At 44.7% G+C, this 20,996-nt stretch overlaps 3 protein-coding genes across 3 annotated transcripts in view; 2 read left to right on the forward strand and 1 right to left on the reverse strand.

Annotated features, from left to right (window-relative positions):
* The window catches only part of LOC310756497 (tigger transposable element-derived protein 1-like), a 796,241-nt gene that overhangs the window by 417,190 nt on the left and 358,055 nt on the right, over positions 1–20,996 (forward strand). The gene's annotated exons all lie outside the window — the stretch shown is intronic.
* Positions 1–20,996, forward strand: part of LOC310757094 (uncharacterized protein) — a 508,648-nt gene that overhangs the window by 413,016 nt on the left and 74,636 nt on the right. The window lies entirely within an intron of this gene.
* LOC310756675 (uncharacterized protein) lies at positions 6,876–19,693 on the reverse strand. Its single transcript, XM_083601223.1, has 8 exons — positions 19,417–19,693; positions 16,870–17,245; positions 15,833–16,631; positions 14,726–14,801; positions 14,082–14,164; positions 13,695–13,812; positions 13,300–13,407; positions 6,876–8,453 (listed from the first exon to the last, which is right to left on the reverse strand). The coding sequence occupies exons 3-8, from the start codon at positions 16,562–16,564 to the stop codon at positions 7,576–7,578; spliced, it is 1,995 nt and encodes a 664-aa protein (XP_083457349.1). The 5' UTR covers positions 16,565–16,631; positions 16,870–17,245; positions 19,417–19,693; the 3' UTR covers positions 6,876–7,575.

A 20,996-nucleotide genomic window follows, 5' to 3' on the forward strand; every position in this document is an offset into this window, starting at 1 on the left:
AACTCAGATGCCTTTAAGAGGGAATTAGACAAATTTATGGATAATAGGGCAATTAATGGTTACTAGGCATGAGAGCTGGACGCGGGTGGCGCTGTGGGTTAAACCACAGAGCCTAGGACTTGCCAATCAGAAGGTCGGCGGTTCGAATCCCCGTGGCGGGGTGAGCTCCCGTTGCTTGGTCCCTGCTCCTGCCAACCTAGCAGTTTGAAAGCACATCAAAATGCAAGTAGATAAATAGGTACCGCTCCGGCGGGAAGGTAAATGGCATTTCCATGCGCTGCTCTGGTTTGCCAGAAGCGGCTTAGTCATGCTGGCCACATGACCCGGAAGCTGTACGCCGGCTCCCTCGGCCAGTAAAGCAAGATGAGCACCGCAACTCCAGAGTCGGCCACAACTGGGTCTAATGGTCAGGGGTCCCTTTACCTTTACCTTGGCATGAGAGCTGCATACTGCCCTCCAATGTCAGAGGCAGCATGCTCCTGTTGCAAGCAGATGTTATGCTGCAGTGGTGCCCTCCAAGGTTGGCGTCTCAGTCCCAGGAAGTAAAAGCTTTTTAGCAAAACACTTAACCAAGACAGCAGGGTTCTAGGGACAGCATAGTCTCCACAAACGAAGCACAGGGAATCTGGAAAGCTGTGTTGTTTCTAGAAGGCGCAACCTCTCAGACCCCACCATGCACACCTGCAAGGCTTCATGTGGCAGCTGCTCCCCAGCACCAATCCACCCAAACACACCAGAAAAACAATTGAAATAAAAACAGTTTTTAAAAACCAACAACCAAATTTTTATACACCATTTTTTAAAATAAAAAGACCCCTTTATTTATTGCTTTCTCAAGTAAACAGTTCCCAAGGCACCAATCAATCCCAATCAAAAGAAATAAAAACTCACAAAATCTAAAACACTTAAAAGCAACCATCAAAACACTCTTTTCCCCTCGTCTCTCCCTCCCGTGGATAACTTGTTAGAGAAAAAGATTAATTTGTATTTAATCATAGAATGCATGTGTTAGTTTAAGCACATCCAGAGAGCACTTGTTTGTAACTCTCTGTTAACTCTACCCTTAAAAGCTAAACCATTTTTTTTGTTATTCTTTCTCAACTTTTTGAATCAACATGTCTGATACTTCCACTCATCCTTTAAATAGTTCCTGCATGAATAAACTCCAGAAACTGTAAATGATTATTCCAATCTATTTCATCCAATCTGCAGGGTCTGCTAACGTAACCCCTAGACCATAATGCTCTTAATAATAATAATAATAAATTTTATTTATATCCCGCCCTCCCCAGCCGAAGCTGGGCTCAGGGCGGCTAACAACAATCAAAATAATCCAACATTCTAAAAACATTCATTATAAAATTAATTAAAATCAAATTAAAATCAAATTGATGGCAACCATTAAGCAAAATTCTGTGCAGATTGCCAGAGGAGGGGGTCAGGCTGCGCCCTGACCAAAGGCCTGGTGGAACAGCTCTGTCTTGCAGGCCCTGCGGAAAGATGTCAGGTCCCGCAGGGCCCTAGTCTCTTGTGACAGAGCGTTCCACCAGATTGGAGCCGCGGCCGAGAAAGCCCTGGCTCTAGTTGAGGCCAGCCTAACATCTCTGTGGCCTGGGATCTTCAGGATGTTTTTATTTGCAGACCGTAAATTTCTCTGTGGGACATACCAGGAGAGGCGGTCCCGTAGGTACGAGGGTCCTAGGCCGTATAGGACTTTAAAGGTTAAAACCAGCACCTTAAACCTGATCCTGTACTCCACCGGGAGCCAGTGCAGCTGGTATAGTACCGGATGAATATGATCTCGCAGCGAAGACCCCATAAGGAGTCTCGCCGCGGCATTCTGCACCCGCTGGAGTTTCTGGGTCAGTCTCAAGGGCAGCCCCACGTAGAGTGAGTTACAATAATCCAGTCTGGAGGTGACCGTCGCGTGGATCACAGTGGCTAGGTCAGGGCGAGAGAGATAAGGAGCCAACTGCTTAGCTTGGCGGAGATGAAAAAATGCCGCCTTTGTTATAGCTGCAATCTGCGCCTCCATAGAGAGGGAGGTATCGAAGATTACACCCAAACTCTTAACGGACGATGCTGGCACTCTTAGGAGGCATGGGCCTGCTTTGGGTTTTTGTTCAAAAAGCACAATGGTACTGTTATAAAAATTTTAAGGTCATATATATATATATATATATATATATATATATATATATAAAAAATAGATGTTTATAAATGTACCAAGCATACAAATATGTAAACCACATGTCTGAAACCCACACAAAAGTCCTGAAACCATTTTCTCTCTCTCCCAAAATGACCTCAAATATTTCTCTGCAAGGTCGAAGGAAATGGGAAATCTCCCCATCCATCCTAAGGGCACATTTAAGATATGAATAGGGTGTGAGCCTGTGACCTGGATTCAGGAATTGAGTAACAAAAGAGTGGCCAGGATGCCCAGGTAATCCAATCAAGCAACTTAGCAGACAAAAGAAAAATACAACTTACTCAGATTTCTATTGTAGTCTGGGGGAGGTGGTCCTGGGATACAGGACCTTCTGTGATGTATGTAGGATGTTTCTGGGGGTGGTCTGGAGTTTGAGGGTGGGCAATTTAAAAAGTCTATATACTCCACAGTTGGTATTTAAAACCAGCTAAGTTGGCAAAGATATATATATTGAAATCCAACATTTGTTGGAGATCTGGTAAAGAAATAGGAACAACAATACATATGTGGTGGAGGTGTGAGGAAATTAATAAATTCTGGACAGTAATACATGAAGAATTAAGGAAGATGTTGAAAATATCAATAATAAAAAACCAGAGATATATCTCCTTGGATTGATAGGGGAAGTGATGGGGGTGTGTGTGTCAATCTTCTTATATGCAAGTACAGCAGCTAGAGTAGTGATTACTGCTAAATGGAAATCACAAACTCTACCCTCAAGGGAGGAATGGATTTGTAAATTAAATAAATACTTAACTTTGGTAAAAATAACAGCTATTATAAGAAATCAATCGAATCAAAAATTTAAAAAGGAGTGGGAAAATATTGCTCAAAAAAAGATATCCTAATATGCCTGGATTAAAATGTAAAGTATCTGAGGTAAATTAGTAAGGAAGGATAATAAGAATACATAGAAGGATTGAGAAGATTGTAGAATGAAAAGATAAATGTAATCTAAGAATGTAGAGGAAATCGAGTGGGGGGGCAGAGGGAAGTGGGGGGAGGGACAAAATACTGCGTTTGATTGATGATTTAAATGATAAATATATGTGGGGATGGGGAAGATATGGGGATGGCTTTGGTATATTTGCATTGTGATGTAATATAGAAAAAAACCAATAAAAATGGGGGGGGGGAATAAAAAAATAAAAAGTCTATATAAGGGCAGGCACACCTTTGTTCTGGGTCCCTCCCCCCCTCCTGCATGTGGGGTGAGCACCCTGTTGCAACAGCTTTAATAAAGATCAGGCTTACTGGCTGCTTTGCTTCTCAATATTCTCTGGTTGGTCTCTGTTATTTTCTCCTACCAGTACAGAACCTCTTGGGTACCCCATAAGGGAAAAGGAGCAGTTTTTTCTCATAAAAGTACACAATAGCCAAAAGGGAAAAGATAATTGGCAAGAACCACATTCCCTCTCACTATTGATCAAGGAGTTGAAAAATTATTTCCTTGGGATGGAAGTATTTTCTGTTTTGTAAATATGAGTGGAATGTGTTCGCTCTGTATAGGATTGGGAACAAGATTAATTCTAAAAAATTATTTGAGCATTAACTCTGGTCAATATCCAAGATGAATTGTCTGGTGTCTACGTAAACTCTCCTTAACCCCAAAGCTTCTGCCACACTCCGGGCATTCATATGGTTTCTCCCCGGTATGAATTCTCTGGTGCCGAATCAACTTATCTTTCCGATAGAACTTTTTCCCACACTTGGGGCATTCGTGCATTTTCTCGCCCGTATGGATCTTCTGATGTCTCAAAAGGTTTGTTCTCTGATTAAAGCTTTTCCCACACTCGAGGCATTCAAAGGGACTCTCCCTGGTGTGGATTTTCTGATGTCTAAGAAATGTAGATCTTGTAGGGAAGCTTTTCCCACATTCAGAGCAGTCGTACAATTTATTCCCAGCTTGGATTCCCTGGTGTGACAGAAGGCATGTTTTTCGCTGGATGCTCTCCCCTGATGTGGGGGAGTGATAGTGTTTCTCTCCAGCATGTTTCATGACACGTCCTAATCGGTAGTTGCGCTTTTGGCCGTACTTGGAGACTGAGAGCTTCTTGGGCCTCAAGTGTACCAAGGAGGCTTCATTACCAGCAGCTGTAAGACCTTCTGGGAACTTGCTGACTTCATCCTCCTGCTCTGCTGGCTTCCTCCCCTGGTCCCTGTTGGACTCACATCTTTCCTCATCAATAGTTGCTGTCACCGGCATGTTCCATCGAGAAATTTCTGTTAATGTGTTATGCACCTCGTCCTTCTGAGAGTTCTCCACCTTGATCACACTCCTCTTCTTGACACCTGAAGGGACAGAGAGAGGAATTTTTCCATGATCTGGTCACCTCCTATTTACAGTCCTGCAACTACCTTCTTGTTGGCTTGCCCCAACCCATCCCTCCTTTTCCAGTTGATTCAGGATATCTCTGCTACATTCATCTCTCTCCTGTCTAATTATATTTTCACCATCATCCTTAAGAAGACCCCTGAAGTTGGATCAGGCCCAAGGAAGCTACTGAGAGTGGCTGCGGAGAACACACAACACCAGTCCTGAAAGACCTACATTGACTCTCAGTACATTTTCGAGCACAATTCAAAGTGTTGGCGCTGACCTTTAAAGCCCTGAATGGCCTCGGCCCAGTATACCTGAAGGAGCGTCTCCACCCACATCGTTCAGCCAATACGCTGAGGTACAGCGTTGAGGGCCTTCTGGCGGTTCCCTCATTGCGAGAAGTGAGGTTACAGGGAACCAGGCAGAGGGCTTTCTCGATAGTGGCGCCCGCCCTGTGGAACACCCTCCCATCAGATGTCAAGGAAATAAACAACTATCTGACTTTTAGAATACATCTGAAGGCAGCCCTGTTTAGGGAAGTTTTTAATGTTTGATGTCAGCCAGAGTGGCTGGCAAAACCCAGCCAGATGGGCAGGGTATAAATAATTTATCATCATCATCATCAACATCATCTTCTTCTCATAATGACCAACCAGATGCCTGTTATGAGTGGTGGTTGAGCTACAAAGTGGAAAACTGAATTCTGCAGAAACACAGCTGCTACTGTCCTTTCTTTGAGTCTTCTCTGTTCCCCTGCTCCCTGTTGAGAGTTTTCCATCTTGAGCTGATGTCTCTTCTTATCACCTGACGAGGTAGAGAGGGGAACCTGGTCCACACTCTGATCATATTTTCTCCAGTTACTAGATTTGTATAGCCTTCATCTCACTGGCTTTCCCTTCTTTCCTCAAGCTGATTCAGATTGTTTCTGCTAAACTCCATATTTATTTATTGTCCCCATTATCTTAGTACCCCTCTCCATACATCCAGGGCCCTATGTATATGTCAAACTGAAGCGTTTAAAGCAAAATTCTGCAGCAAGGACAGTAACCAAAATTGCCTTAAATTTTGGTGGGATCTGGACAGAGAAGGAAAAACCAAGGCAATGTACCTATTTTTGCTTGTGGCACAGAACCATTGGCCTGACACCTCCCCCCTCTTCCCCTCCATGTGGGAGCCTGCAAGGTGGTTCAAATTTTAATTTTGAGGATGGTTATAGTTCTTTGTTAAGCATTGAATGGCTTGGGACCACTTGCCTTATCCCTTATATATGTAAGGAATTCAGTCCTTCTATATCCCATTGAGCACTTTGATCAGTGGAACTGGCCCTGCTAACAGGTGTCACATAATACTCATTCTGCATTTGTACAAAGTCAGCTTTTTATTGTAGCAGCACCTACATTCTGGAGCTCGCTGCCTACTGACATCAGGCAGGTGCCTTCGCTGTACTTTTTTCAGTGCCTGCTGGAATGCCACACATGGCTTCTCTGATGGTTGACCAATGATCCGAGAGCCTCCTGCAACCTCCTTTCCAGCCACTCTCCACACAATGCATTAATTGATGCTTCACGTCTTATGAATGTGACCTTTCACATGCAGGGTTTGTAATTAGCAGGGCGCCTGGCACATTTTGCACATTTGCGAGCTCCTCAAAAGGTCTGGGTGCCATTTTTTTTGCACCTGGCTAAAACCATAGCTTTAACTATACGGACCTTTGTTGGCAAGGTGATGTCTCTGCTTTTTAAGATACCTAGACAGCATCTTAAAAAGCAGAGACATCACCTTGCCAACAAAGGTCCGTATAGTTAAAGCTATGGTTTTCCTAGTAGTGATGTATGGAAGTGAGAGCTGGACCATAAAGAAGGCTCATCGATGAAGAATTGATGCTTTTGAATTATGTTGCTGGAGGAGACTCTTGAGAGTCCCATGGACTGCAAGAAGATCAAACCTATCCACTCTGAAGGAAATCAGCCCTGAGTGCTCACTGGAATGACAGATCTAAAGCTGAGGCTCCAATACTTTGGCCACCTCATGAGAAGAGAAGACTCCCTGGAAAAGACCCTGATGTTGGGAAAGACATCCACAAGGAGAAGGGGACGACAGAGGACGAGATGGTTGGACAGTGTTCTCGAAGCTACCAGCATGAGTTTGACCAAACTGCGGGAGGCAGTGGAAGACAGGAGTGCCTGGCGTGCTCTGGTCCATGGGGTCACGAAGAGTCGGACACGACTAAACAACAACACCACCACTCAAGGATTACTGAAAGGCATGTCAAAGTATATGTTAAGGATAGACAATAAGTTAAGGAGTTTAACAATAAAGAGTAGAGTGTTTTGAAAACTGAAGTATGGTATCAATATTTTTATTGTAAATGCCAAATTAAACACATATTAACAATTTCTGTACAAAAATGTGATATTAACAATGTGTCACTTATGTGAATTGTGTATTAGTTCATGCTTATCAAAATAAGAAATAAAAAGTGTTGCCAACCCCCCCAAATGGCGACTAGACATTTTGTTTTTGCACCCACAACTCAGGTCCCAGGAGCCAGTTTGGCTCCTCGCTTTTGTATCCCAGTTTCTAACACTGTTCACATGGTAACATGTTAACAGTTAACACTGTTAACATGGTTAAACACTATCCAAGAGTGGTTTTTCACACACTAGGGGCTGAGGTTTCACTCCAGAATTAATTCTCTATCGTCTTCAGGTTTTTTGGGGGGGAGGGTGTGAGCTGTTGCTGGAGGTTCTCCCCCACATCACATGGTGTAAACTCGCCTTCTTTCATAGGTATTTATGATCACAGTTTCTGACATGTCATGGAATTTCCCGCCAGAAAACAAGTCTCTAAGAGTTGGAGCATATTTTGAGGGCATGTGGGGACAGAAGTCACATTGTCAGAGTGAAACTCTGCACAATTGTTGGATACAATCCATAATGTCTGTGTAATATTTCTTTAGCACAGAGCACAGGTGGGCTTGCCAACTAATTCCTAATATGACAAAGTTTGCTACTGGAACTTTTTCCAACCCAACACTGAGTTCTCAGAGTACAGCCTCGGTTATGTGGGTCCTCTGATGCTTAACGAGAGTGTATCTTTGGCTAAAGCTTTTCTCACACTTGGCACATTTGAAAGGTTTCTCGCAGAGATGTTTCCTTTGGTGGTCTACCAAACTGTCACTCCGGGAAAAGCTCCTCCCACACTGGGGACACATGTGTGGCTTCTCTCCTGTGTGGATCCTCTGATGCCTCATCAAATGGGCTCTCTGACTGAAGAACTGGCCACATTGAGGGCATTCAAATGGTCGCTCCCCAGTATGGATCCTCTCATGCCTGATCAATGTCCCTCTATTAGAGAAACATTTCCCACACTCGGGACATTCATAGCACCTCTTTCCTGCACGAACAAGTCTCTGTAAATTCTCTCTTGGGCGGAAAGCGAGCCCACCTTCAGAGCGTTCATTCAATTTCTCTCCAGTGTGCAGTCTCTGGTGTCTCGTCAGATTTTCTCTCTGCCCGAAGCACTTCCCACAATCAGGGCACTTGAAAGGTTTCTCTCCTGTCTGGATTTTCTGGTGTTGGGAACGGAAAGCTTTTTGGCAGGTGTTTCCCTCCCACTTCAGATAGTTAGAGCGGTCCTCTCCATTATAAGCCATAAGTCCTACGTTGTGGTGTTGGTACCTTCTTTGGTATTTGGAAACGAAGGACTTTTCTGCTCTGGAGTGTGGAAGGGAGGGTTCATTATGTGCATCTTCTAAAAGCTCCCTGGAGCCATTTTCTCCCCTCACTGGTTCCTTCCCCTCGCATCTCTGCTCATGAATTGCTCCAGCTCCAGGAATGGTCCGTAGAGATAACTTCATTATCGTCCCTGTCTCTCCCTGCTGTGAGGGGTTCACCTTGATCAGACATCTCTTTTCATCACCTGAAGAGACAGAGAGAATTGTTTTTTGTTTTGTTTTTAAAATCTAGGTTCTTGTCACCTTTCCTAGACTTCATGCCAACCTTCCCTCCTGTGCTCTCTCTCTCTCTTTCTCTTTCCTTCTCCACAGTAGGGTGTCGTTGCTAAAACTCCTCTTTATTTCCTGTATCTATGATCATATCCCACAACAACCATACCTTTACATTTAGAAGTCAATGGGCTTTAGGTGACCAGGATTTCCAGCAATTGAGGTGAGGCTTCAAGGCCCAGCATAATTCCTCGCAGACCAAAACTTGAATAGATTTTACGGTAAATACTAAAAACAGCAGAACTAATCGTGCAAAATAGTAAGATTTCACAATGCTGTAGCACCGAACTTCAGGAGCGTCTTTCAGCACAGATGACAACAGTCCTTCTGTCGAGGGCCAATAGCAATGGGATTAATAACTGAATATTTTAATGTCGAATGCTGTGTTCTCAAATGATGTTAATGCCTCCGTTGCAACAGTTAAGGATTTCTTAACCAGGAACAATGGTTCTCAGAGGCTTGATTTCTTTAACACTAATTTCTTTTATTTGAACTGACAAACCTTGTTAACAACAAAAAGAACCCTGCTTCTACAAAATGTAAAGGAAAGGAAGAAAAGAACAGGAAAGTGCACTTCTTTTTGCTTTTCATAATACTCAGTGGGAATTAAGGAAAAAACAAAAATACCTTTGTGTCACTCCCAAACCATTCCCCTTAAAGGAACACCACACTTTCTCAACATCTTCTATGGCCACATGACACACTTCTCTTTACTTCTCAGTGAAATAATGAAAACCAAACTTCTGCAGCAAGGTAGCAGGAAATTCCTCCGAATTGCAAATAATACGTGGCTCAGGCAATTGGCAAGGGCAATTGGCGCTGTGGGTTAAACTACAGAGCCTAGGGCTTGCTGATCAGAAGGTCGGTTGTTCGAATCCCCGCGACGGGGTGAGATCCTGTTGCTCGGTCCCTGCTCCGGCCAACCTAGCAGTTCGAAAGCACGCCAGCGCAAGTAGATAAATAGGTACCGCTCTGGCGGGAAGGCAAACGGCGTTTCCGTGCGCTGCTCTGCTTCGCCAGAAGCGGCTTAGTCATGCTGGCCACATGACCCGGAAGCTGTACGCCAGCTCCCTCGGCCAATAAAGTGAGATGAGCGCCACAACCCCAGAGTCGTCCGCGACTGGACCTAATGGTCAGGGGTCCCTTTCCCTTTCACAAGCAATTGGCAGCATTCTCACAATAAAGCATTTTGGGCACCACAGAGGAATGCAGGAAGCTGCCTTGTGCTTGATCAGACCCCTGTCCCCTCAGTATTTAGGGTTGCCATATTTCAAAGAGTGAAAATCCAGACACAAAAGTTGTTGAGGTTGTTGTTGTTGTTTGCAAAATCTCAAAAAAAGAAGTTTTTGAGCTATTTTTCAAGAAATTCGCCAAAATCTACACTTCATGGGTTGTGTAGCAGGAACCCCCCACCCCAATCATTCAGTTTGTACAAACTTCACACACACTCACACTCACACACTACACACCCTATGCTTCTGTTATAAATTAATAGAAAATCAACCATACATCGGATTTGCACTGTTCCACTTTTATTTTACTCCATGAAGGAAGGACTACAAAATGGGGAAGGTTTGATACAGGTCAGCCATAATCCCTTGAGCATACCAGCACATACACAGGGGCCCTGCCCAGTTGCTATGCCAACCCTGGTGGTCCTAGACAGAAGACCATCAAGATCACAAAGAACTTGCATATGGGAGTGGATTCAGCACAGACTGGAACAAAGGACAATAATCAGCTCTTCCCTCTGGGGGCAGGAAACTGCCAAGTCCCCTTTGTCTCCTGGAAGTGACTCATGGGGAGGGGGAAAGGAGGAACCAGCCAGGTGACAGGACACTCAGGTTACCACCACAACTCCTCTCTCAACCCCTCCTTTCTGTAATGTATGCATGATGTTTCTGGGGGTGGGCTTGACCTACAGGATGGGAATTTCAAAAGTTTTTATAAGGTCTTGCACACCATTTTTCTGTGTCTTTCCTCTCACCTGCAAGTGAGGGGAGCACCCTGTTGCAACAGTCAATAAAGGCCAAGTCTACAGGCTGCTGATTTGCTCCAATTTACTCTGGTTGGTGTCTTTACTTTTTGTCCAAGGGAGCACTCGGATTTTTCCGGTAACAGTTGCCATACATCCGGATTTTTATAGACATTTCAGCAATATTATCTACACTGATTTGCAGCGTCTCTCCAGGGTTTCAGGCAGGAATCCTTTCCCCAGCCCAGCCTGGGGAATGAAAACCTGGGACCCCCTGTATGAAAAACAGGCGCTCTGGCTCTGAGCCACAGCCCTTTCCAAAGGCCTGATCCCTCCTCCTTCATGCCTTTCTTTGTGTGAGGGGGATATCTTAGCATTGTTCCAAACCCGAGATAATAGTTCATTTCTCCCCTTCGGTAAACAAGGCGGAATGTTTTGATAATCTTACAAATCCTGGTTTGTTAGGGAGAATGCACCAGCATGCAACTTGGGCACAGCATGGTTCTTTCAACCAAGGTTCTTTAGTTATCATTATGGGGTCCAACATCTGTATTTTAATTTGGGGGAAAGCAGCTTTGTAAAACAGGACGGCAGGTTGGTCCTCTTAGTTTTCCATGCAAATTCCAAAAGGAGTGGCTGTATCAGTCAGTCGCAGCAAAGTCATAAAAAAGGAAGACTAGGCAGAAGGTAAACTGGGACCTGCTGGTTTGTCCATGGGCTTGCAATAGATTTAACTCCCAGTTGTTTCAGAGCAACAGCCACACAATGGTCAACTGCTGGAATGTAATGGAAACTAGTCTGCTGACTTGCTCTTAAAATTAATTCACTAATGAAGCAGTGTGTGTGTTTGTGAGATCACTGGCTGGGGTTGATGGGATTTGGGGGAGCAACATCTCAAGAGCCACAGGTTCCTCCACTCCCCAGTGCAGAATATTATACACTCCGGGTGCCATAAGGGATAAAATCTGGCCTCAAGTGGAAAAAACCCAGTTGAGATCCAACCAGGCAGTACCAGGGCTTTTTTTCAGCCTTCTAGCAGGCAAAAAAAAAAAAAGGATGACAAAATGCTACAAAATGGTATTTATTGTGAACTGAACGCATTTTGGAAAAGGCTATTTCTCAAGCGCACTGAAATATAGAAAGCAGCTGAGACCAGTTGAGACTCTGCCAATGACCACCCACAAGACCAGCATTCACAGTGGACAGCTTTCAACATGCTGAGCCAAGCCATGGCTTGACTCGGCAAGGCAAAAGAGCAAAGGACCTCCCTGGGAACCAGCACACTCATTCATTCGTGCAAACCACAGCTTGGCTTAGCATGACGTGTGACCCCAGGTCTATATAATATTTATTCAGCACAGAGTACACGCGGGTTTTCCTAACAGTTCTTAACATGGCATTTCCTATTTCTGTGCTGCTTGTTTTTCTACAGGTCACCAAGTCCTCAACCATTTCTTATCAGTTTTTCTGGTGGCCTTTGTGTGTGGGGGGGGGGGGAAGCTGTCCTTCTGCTTAGGGCATCCAGGTGGTTTCTCATGGGAAAGGTTTCCTCTGATACTGATCAAAACCAGCAAGGGAAGCTTCTCCTGCACTCAGGGCAATTGGTGGAGTCTCCCTCCTGTACAGGCTGCCTGACGGTTTCATCAAATGGCAGCACCCCAGTCTTAAAGCACTTTATACGAAGTGCTTTCTCATATGTATCGTCTGATGCCTGAACAGATGCCCACTCTGCCTGAAGCATTTCCTGCAATCGGGACATTTGTACGGTTTCTCTCCAGTATGTATCCTCTGATGCCTCCTCAAATTTCCTCTGCGAGTGAAGCTTTTCCCGCACTCAGGACATTCATACCATTTATCTCCTGTCTGGGTTCTCCGATATTTATCAAGACGGGACTTTTGCAGGAAGTTTCCCCTCCCCGTAGTACTCTCACGAGAGTCTTCCCTGGTAGGTTTCAAGAGACGTCCTGATCTGCAGAGGTGCTTTTTAGCATACTTGGATGACAAGGGTGTTCCTCCCCTTATTTTCACTGCAGAGGTTTGGTTAACAGCAGCTCTAAGACCTTCCACAGGTTCACAGCGTTCATTTTGGTCCTTCACAAATTTCGACTTGCATCTTTGCCCACAAACTGCAGCTCTCAGAGTGAGGTTCTTCTGGGACCCCATGTTCATTTTCAGAGAGCAGATCCAGGAAAGGCCTGCTGCCCCTTAAGAACCATGTGGCTCTTACAAAGGCAGACAACGTCCTACGTTCTGAGATTTCATCAAGCATCATCCATACACATTCCAGCTTATTTTTGCATTCACAAATAAAAGACTTCTATTTAAAAATAAAATAAAACTACACCACTTTTTGCAAAACTGCATGGAAACAAAAAACAAAACTTCAGATTTTTAGCCAAATACTTTCTGCTGCTTCTGCTAAGCCTGAGAACATTAGAAAAATCTCTGGGGAAACCATCCTGGGAGAGAGAAGACAGAGGCAAGGATGTTCTCCAGTCCTCTAAGGGGAACCCCAGAGTTCTTCAGAGGCAGTGTGGTGTAGCAGTTAGAGCATCTGACTAAGACTGAGGAAGACCCAAGTTCAAATCCAATTCAGCCATGAGACTTGCAAGGGCGATCTTGTCCCAAACAGCATCCCTCACCCCTAACCTACCTTGTGGATTAAGAAAGGAGTGGGCGACAATCCATTTACACCACCAAGAGCACTCTGGCAGAAAGGCAACATTAAAACACAGGAATTTTTGTGTGTTACAAGAGTTGCCATTTTGGGTTCTCTATCCCCTTACCTGAATCTTGACTTGGGAATCCTTCATTTTCCACAGGAAACTGGACAAAGATCTCCTCTTCTTTTTCATGGTGAGAGGCAGGGTCAGGTTTAGGAATCAAGAGTCCCTCTTAAGTTTGAGAGAGAGAGACAGAAAAATAATAATAATTATTATTATTTCTGTCACAAAGAACATGCATTGATTCTTCCTGGCAGTTTTTGGCTTTTTAAAAAAACAATTGACAACAAAAATGAACTATTGATAAGAAAAGCAATTTGAACTCAAAACAGTCTAACAAAAGTGCTGCCCGAGTCTTTTTAGAAACCAACAAATATTGTGGTTTGTATTGAATTGTATGTTTGGACCCGTCATGCAAAAAATCGATATATCAGGGCTTTAATGGAGCAGAGACTTACCCAAAGATTCTGTATTTCTATCGTCTTCCTGCATGACTTGCCAAAACATGGTCCTCTGGCCTGGCTGGGCTAGGGTGGTCTGGTCCATGTGTGAAGTTTCCTCGAGATTCATTGGCCCCTGAGAATGAGAGATGGACAAGATTGCTTATAGGGCGACATCAATATGTACGGACCTGGCAAGGGCTCCCTATCCAGAGGTGCGTCACAATTTAGGATTTGACAGAGAGGGAAAACATAATGATGTGTGACTATATTCTTAGGCATGGTTTTACACTAATAAATCACTTAGAAGTCATTCTGGCAAGTAACCTGCGTATACATAAATTAAATAGTTTAAATGACTTAGAAATAGACAACCTAGGTCTTGCTCCTTAAAAGTGAACATACCTTAGCCTGACCCGACATGGCCATTTCCGGTTTTTCAGGAGGAAGCAAGTTGCTGTGATCCCTTGGACCTTGGCTTCCACTGCCTGCGAAGGACAGAAGGAAGATTATTTCATCATCTTCATCATCATCATCATCATCATCATCATCATCATCATTTCATTGCCTTTCATTTATGTTTCAATGGGATTTACAAATACACCAGAAGGACAGCCCAAAAAATAGAAGAGAAAACAAACTGAAGACGGGTTTAAGAATGATGCAAAATGGACGCTAATAGCAGAGGGAAATTTACCCATCTGGGGCAGCTTGTTGGAACAAAAACATCTCCTGCTGTTTCCAGGCAGTGCAGACAGTGACAGGAATGCTGTTCCATAGAACAGCAGCAGCCACACTGCAAGCCCTGCTGAGCAGATTTCTGACATTTTGGGGGACTGAAGTGGAAACCCTCCTGCAGAAGGCAGTTATCGGGTGCTGGCGTTGCTTCTTTCGAACACAGGGCCTTCAAAACTTTAACTTTCCTTCTGTCAACGCTCAGGTGGCACATCCCACTTTTCTGAATTTGCAGCTCCTTCTGCATATGCTTCTGTGGGGCAAACTCTGAAGAGGCATGTGTAAGGGCTTTAATGCCAAAGTGGAAGCCTTACCCAGCAAACAGAGACCGTCGCTACTGCTTTGCTCCTCTGTTTCCTCAGCCTCCAGGGAACCCTCCTGCAGCGGCTTCTGAAAAAAAGACGATCCGATTGGTGAAGAATTTAAAGATACCCTTATCCATAGGACCTGAAGACGCTCGTAAACGTAGAAGCTGCCCTTTCTGCATTTGAACTTATCTCTTCTACTCATCAACCTTGTTTGGGTATCTCTTTCATGTGTTTAAGTCAGGACTGGTGGATTGCTTTAACCCTTAACATTTGCAAAACAAAAAGGCATCTAAAAGATGACATTGGGCTTTTGCAGTCATTTCAAGCCTCTGAAAAGCAGGGTTGCCATCTTTTCCATCAGCCTCTGTTCCTGGGCTTAGCAGCAGTTTGATTTCACTGACACTGGCAGGCAATTGCTGCTTTTCTCCCTCTGCGCTGTGCAGTGAAGGGTTACACCTATCCCTGCATTCAAGCAGCTGCTTAAAAGCACAAAAGCAGGGCAGAGCTGGTTAGCTGACAACTCTCTGTGTGCGTGTTCCCAGTGGGGCTACTAATATTTTACTAAGAGTTATCTCCTTGAATTAGACAACAGCTCTACGGCCACATTCACACTATACAGTACATTAAAGTGGTGTGACACTGCTTTAATCAGTCATGGCTTTTCCCAAAGAATTCTGGGAACTGTAGTATGTTAAGTGTGCTGAGAGTTGTAAGGAGGCCCCTATTCCCCTCTGACCTACAATTCCCAGGGTTAACTGACTGGGAAACCACTTTGAGAATTGTAGCGGAGTGAGGGGAACAACTCTCGGCACCCTTGATGAACTACAGCTCCCATAATTATTTGGGGAAAGCCATGAGTGTTGAAAGTGGTGTCACAGTGTTTAAATGGGTGACAATGCTGAGCACCCTGGATGATGGCAACAACCTCGTCCATATTTTGTTCCCATATCCTAGACTTCCCCAACCTGCTGCTTTCCAGGTGGTTGAAAACAGAAACACCTCTCAGGCTCAGGGATCGTGTGAGTTGTAGTTTGAAACATCTGGAAGGAAACTACTGGGGAAAGGTAGCGTTATCCTCTTCAAGATTCTGGAAATTAAACCTCAAACCCTCACCTGCCACTCTGCAGCCATGGCCAAGTCTTGCTGGCTGGCCATCAGGAACTCCTCTGCCAGGGCCACCGCCTGCGAACACGACTCCGGTCCTCCTGCTCGGATCCAGCTCTGCAGCTCTGGAGGGAGGCTGGCCAGGAACTGCTCCAGGACCAGCAGCTCCAGGATCTGCTCCTTGCTGCGTCTCTCCGGCTTTAGCCACCGGTGGCAGAGCTCCTGCAGCTGCAGGTGGATCCTCCGGGGGTCTTCCACCTGCTGGTAGCGGAACTTCCTGAAGTGCTGGCGCTGCACCTCCATCTTGATAGCGTCGCCTCGCAAGATGGCCGCCTTCACCTTCCCATAGTCCTTCCTGTCTCCGGCTTCCAGGGCGACGAAGGCCTGTTTGGCTTCCTCGCTCAGAGCAGGCAGGAGCCGGGCTGCCCATTCTTCCCTAGGCCAGTGGCAAGCTCTGGCCACTTGCTCAAAGGAGGCCAGGAAGGCCTTGGCATCGTCCCATGGGGTGGCCTCCAGTGACAATGGGTTCTCTGTTATGTGAGGAGACTGCAGTGTTGTCAGGAACTCCTGCCATTGGGCCTCCCAGCGCTGTTGCATCCCGTTGCAGGGCTCCTGCTTGGTCTCTAGGGATGCTCTCCATCCTGGCTGCTCCCTCACACAGTCTGATTGAGCCACACTGGTGGGCTTGTTATCCCCTCCCAGCCCTCCTTCTCGTTCTGGGCTTACAATTTGAGGCTCCATTTTCCCACCCAGTCTGCGAAGCCCTGAATCTGGAATCAGGAGGTGGAGGAGTGGGCTTGTTGGCAGACTACAGTGGTACCTCGCGAGACGAATGCCTCGCAAGACGAAAGGGTTTTTCGTTTTTTGAGTTGCTTCGCAAGACGATTTTCCCTATGGGCTTGCTTCGCAAGACGAAAACATCTTGCGAGTTTGCTTCCTTTTTCTTAAAGCCGTTAATACCCAGGGAATCCGCGCTCCACAAGACGAAAAAATCGCAAGACGAAACAACTCGCAGAACGAATTTATTTCGTCTTGCGAGGCACCACTGTAATCCCAGTAGAAGCCAATTTCCCCACCACACTCAAATTTCTCTTCTCACAAGAGACTTCCTGAACTTTTGGTGGGTATTATCTCATCGCTTGAAGCTGACCTTAGGGTGTATAACAAAAGACCCGATGTAAAAAAATGAATTTGCAGCAAAAATCGACATACCAAATAAGACCAATAAGGGTCGCAGGCAGACTGCTGGTGCCTTTTCACATTGTCTGGCAAAATTTTATTTCGTTTAGAAATCAACTTGACATAGATTATCCTCCATAAGCAGCAGTAAAAATAGGGACTTCTTAAGAAAGGTCTGTTGGTGGTTGTTTTCTTTAACTATGCCTTGTTGATGGCTTGTTGGTTTCTGACCCCACGTGGCACCTGAAAGATGAAAATATTTCGATTGAAGAATGGAGAATGAAGTTAATGGACTATGCAGAATTAGACAAATTAACAAGAAGGATCCGAAACCGGTGGGACCAGAAATTTACCGAAGACTGGAGTAAATTTACGATCTATTTGAAAAGTATTTGTGATGACCAGACGACGTCTGTAGGTTTGCAAGAAGTTCTGTGAGGAGTATTATTGGAAGTATTGTAAAAATGGAGAAGGGGTGATGATACGTTAAGAGATGTAAAGACAATATAAAGTTAAGAAATGCATAAGAAGTGGTTAAGACGGAGGATCATCAGAGGTGCTGATGGAAGTCCAATAGGATTGTATTTGTAATAAACTGTGCGGTATGAATTATAATTTATATGTTAAAATTAATAAAAATGTATTTAAAAAAAGAAAAGAAAGATGAAAATATTTACCATTGACAAATGATGGCTGTTACAAACATCCAAGGTGATGATACTATTGGATTCATGAAATGGGCCCAAGGACCGCAGGGTTCAAACCTCTCCCCATTTTTTTATTAAAAAAACCCACACACACATTGATTTGAGTGTTGCATCACCTTTGAATATAAATAAAACTTTTAAAAGAAGATGAGAAAGAGCAGAATTCTGGTCAAGAGGCCTCTGCTCGGGGGAACAGCCATCGCTTAGTGTTAGAGGAATCACTTTGCAAGCAGAAATCACAGAAATCATAGAGTTGGATCATCTAGTCCAACCTCCTGCAATGCAGGAATATGCAGCTGTCCCATACAAGGATCGAACCTGTGACCTTGGCATTATCAGCACCACGCTCTAACTGAGCTACCCAGGATGATCCCAGGTTCAATCCCTCAGCATCCACAGGTAGGCCTTGGAGGGGAAGTCCAGGATGCCTATGCTGTTTTCTTGGAGGCTTCACTTCAGTTTTTCAAACAAGTGCTTCCCTCCAACAAGTGCATATCCTTGCCCTTAGGTACTGGCTAAAATTAAAAAGGGGGATAGGGCCCATTTTAATACTTTCAGATTTCAAGGACGTGCTGAATCCTAACACCGGAGCAACGCCATCTTGGAATCCGGAAATGCTACAAGTTACTGAGAATTGTTGATGTTGTTGTTATTAATATGCCCCACTGCTCCCTCCTTTGCCCAATCTACACAGACATTAAGAGAAGCCTTGTTCAAACATTTAAATCTCCCAGTTGGGAGATCAATTGGGTATTTGATTAACTTTTTATAAGGTGGCAGGTCCCCCTACACTTCTGGAAAAAGTGGCCGGTTTTGCCTTTCGAGCGGCAATTTTGAGAAGAAAAGTTTGTGGGGATGATGTAAAGTTCTTCAGGGGAGCAAACTGTCATCTCACAGAGTGTCTGCTTTTAATAATCATTTTTAACTGCGTAATATATTTTATTCCGTTTCTATTCTGTATTCTGTGTTTTATCTTTTGTAATGGCTTCGGCTAAACAAACATCTCCCTCCTGGCTCTTAGCCCGATAGCCCTTATCCTCATAGAACTCTAGCCCAATGGTTGCTAGTAATTTGATTCTGAATTGATTTGAGAATGTATTTTAATTAATTGACTGTGATTTTATGTAAATTGTGCTATTTTTACTGTTGTTAGCCACTCTGAGCTCAGCTTTGGCAGAGGAGGGCGGGATATAAATAAATTATTATTATTATTATTATTATTATTATTATTAGCCATTCAATAACAAGTAAAGGAGTGAGCGGATCTCCCTCTTAAAAGCACAAGAGAATACCACCTCCTCCAAGCTTCCTTACGCACAACCAAAAATACCTTTTAACTCCAGCTGCACCTTCAGGGAAACAGGGGAAGCCTTTTCACAGCACGGAATTGTTGTTTTTTTAAAAAGAGCATCATTTTGAAGCACCGGGTGCTCATTAACCCGCAGGCTGCTCCTAAAAGATGATCACCGGCAGGCGCAGCAGTTTTTTTTTTTTTTAACGATATATTCAAATATTGTACATAAAACCAAGCCCCCATGTCCTCATTTGAACCCACGGCTTCCCCAGTTTCTGTTTGTTCCCTGTGTGCAAAGGAGGGATTGAAGTTGGTCTGCAGATGATGATGATCGAATGCAATTAAATGATGATGATCAAATGCAATAAAAGGGAAGGAGGCGGAGGGGAGTTCGGGCAGCAAGTGAGACTCACCTTTTTAGAGGGAAGGAAAGCGCGGCTCCCCGGGATTTTCCGGCGGGGAAAGGGGAGACGAGGGCGGCTGCGAGGTCTCTGGAGCGAGGGAGGCTGCTCTCGTTGCCGGTCGCCTTCTTTTTCTTCCTCCTCCACCTCCTCATGGTCTAATGGCGGCGCTTGCAGAGAGGGAGCCGAGGTTCCTGCACGCGAGCAATGCTGCCCCCGACTGGAAGAGGCTGCTCATGGCTCCTCCACCCACCCAAAATAATTTGAGTAATTAGTTCTTGTTTAATTATGATTACATTGCCCCTCGCCCCGAAGGATCGAACTCAAAACGGCTTGCAAAAGCAAAGATTTGAGAAATAGATATTAAACACGAATGAAAGCAACCTATAACATGCACACGAATATGTAAAAGTTGTTTTGTTTAGTAGTTGTAACCCGCTCTGGGACCTTAGGTAATGCAAAGGTTGGATAGCCATTTTGCTTTTCATTGAGTTTCCTGCATTGTAGGGGGTTGGGCTGGATGACCCTTGGGGTCCCTTCCTACTTATTTGTTTGTATTTGTAGAGCGCCCTTCATCCAAGGTTCACAGGTGGTTTACTTTACAGTATTTTATAGTCTGCAAGAAAAGGGACCCAACAACTCGCAGGGTCATCTAGCCCAACCCCCTGCATTGCAGGAATCTTAGCTAAAGCATCCATAACAGATGGCCCTCCAACCTCTGCTTATAAACCTACAAGGAAGGAGAGTCCGCCACCTCCCGAGGGAGACCGTTCCATTGTCTCAACAGCTCTTACCGTCAGAAAGTTCTTCCTGATGTTTAGTTGGAATCACCTTTCATGCAACTTGAAGCCCTTGGTTCAGATGCTAAACTCCAGAGCTGTAGAAACAAGCTTGTTCCATCATCCAAGCACCAGCCCTTGAGATGTTTGAAAATGGCTATCATATCTCCTTTCAGTCTCCTTTTCCGTGCTAAACATCCCCAGCTCCCTCAACCGCTCCTCATAAGGGTTGGTTTCCAGACCCTTGATCATCTTGGTTGCCCTCCTCTGCACACGTTCCAGCTTGTCAACATCCTTCTTAAATTTTGGTACCCAGAACTGGACATAGTACCCCAGAACAGAGTGGGACTATGAATTCTGATCTGAACACTGTACAGTGGTACCTCGGGTTAAGAACTTAATTCGTTCTGGAGGTCCGTTCTTAACCTGAAACTGTTCTTAACCTGAGGTACCACTTTAGCTAATGGGGCCTCCCACTGCCACCCCACGATTTCTGTTCTCATCCTGAAGCAAAGTTCTTAACCCGAGGTACTATTTCTGGGTTAGGGGAGTCTGTAACCTGAAGCGTCTGTAACCTAAAGCGTCTGTAACCCGAGGTACCACTGTATCTCTGTTGATGTAGCTCAGAATAGCATTAGCTTTTTTCGCCTCTGCATCACACTGTTGACTCATGTTAAGCTTGTGGTCTACCAAGACCCCTAGATTCTTTTCACATGTACTGCTAGTAAGCCAGGTGTTTCCTTGCTTATATTTGTGCCCAGTTCATCTTAGTCAGAAAGCCCAAAAGGACAACTCCCCTTATGTTTTGGAATG

The sequence above is a fragment of the Podarcis filfolensis genome (genome assembly GCF_964270895.1).
Source record: "Podarcis filfolensis genome assembly, chromosome: 2".
NCBI classification, from domain to species: domain Eukaryota; kingdom Metazoa; phylum Chordata; class Lepidosauria; order Squamata; family Lacertidae; genus Podarcis; species Podarcis filfolensis.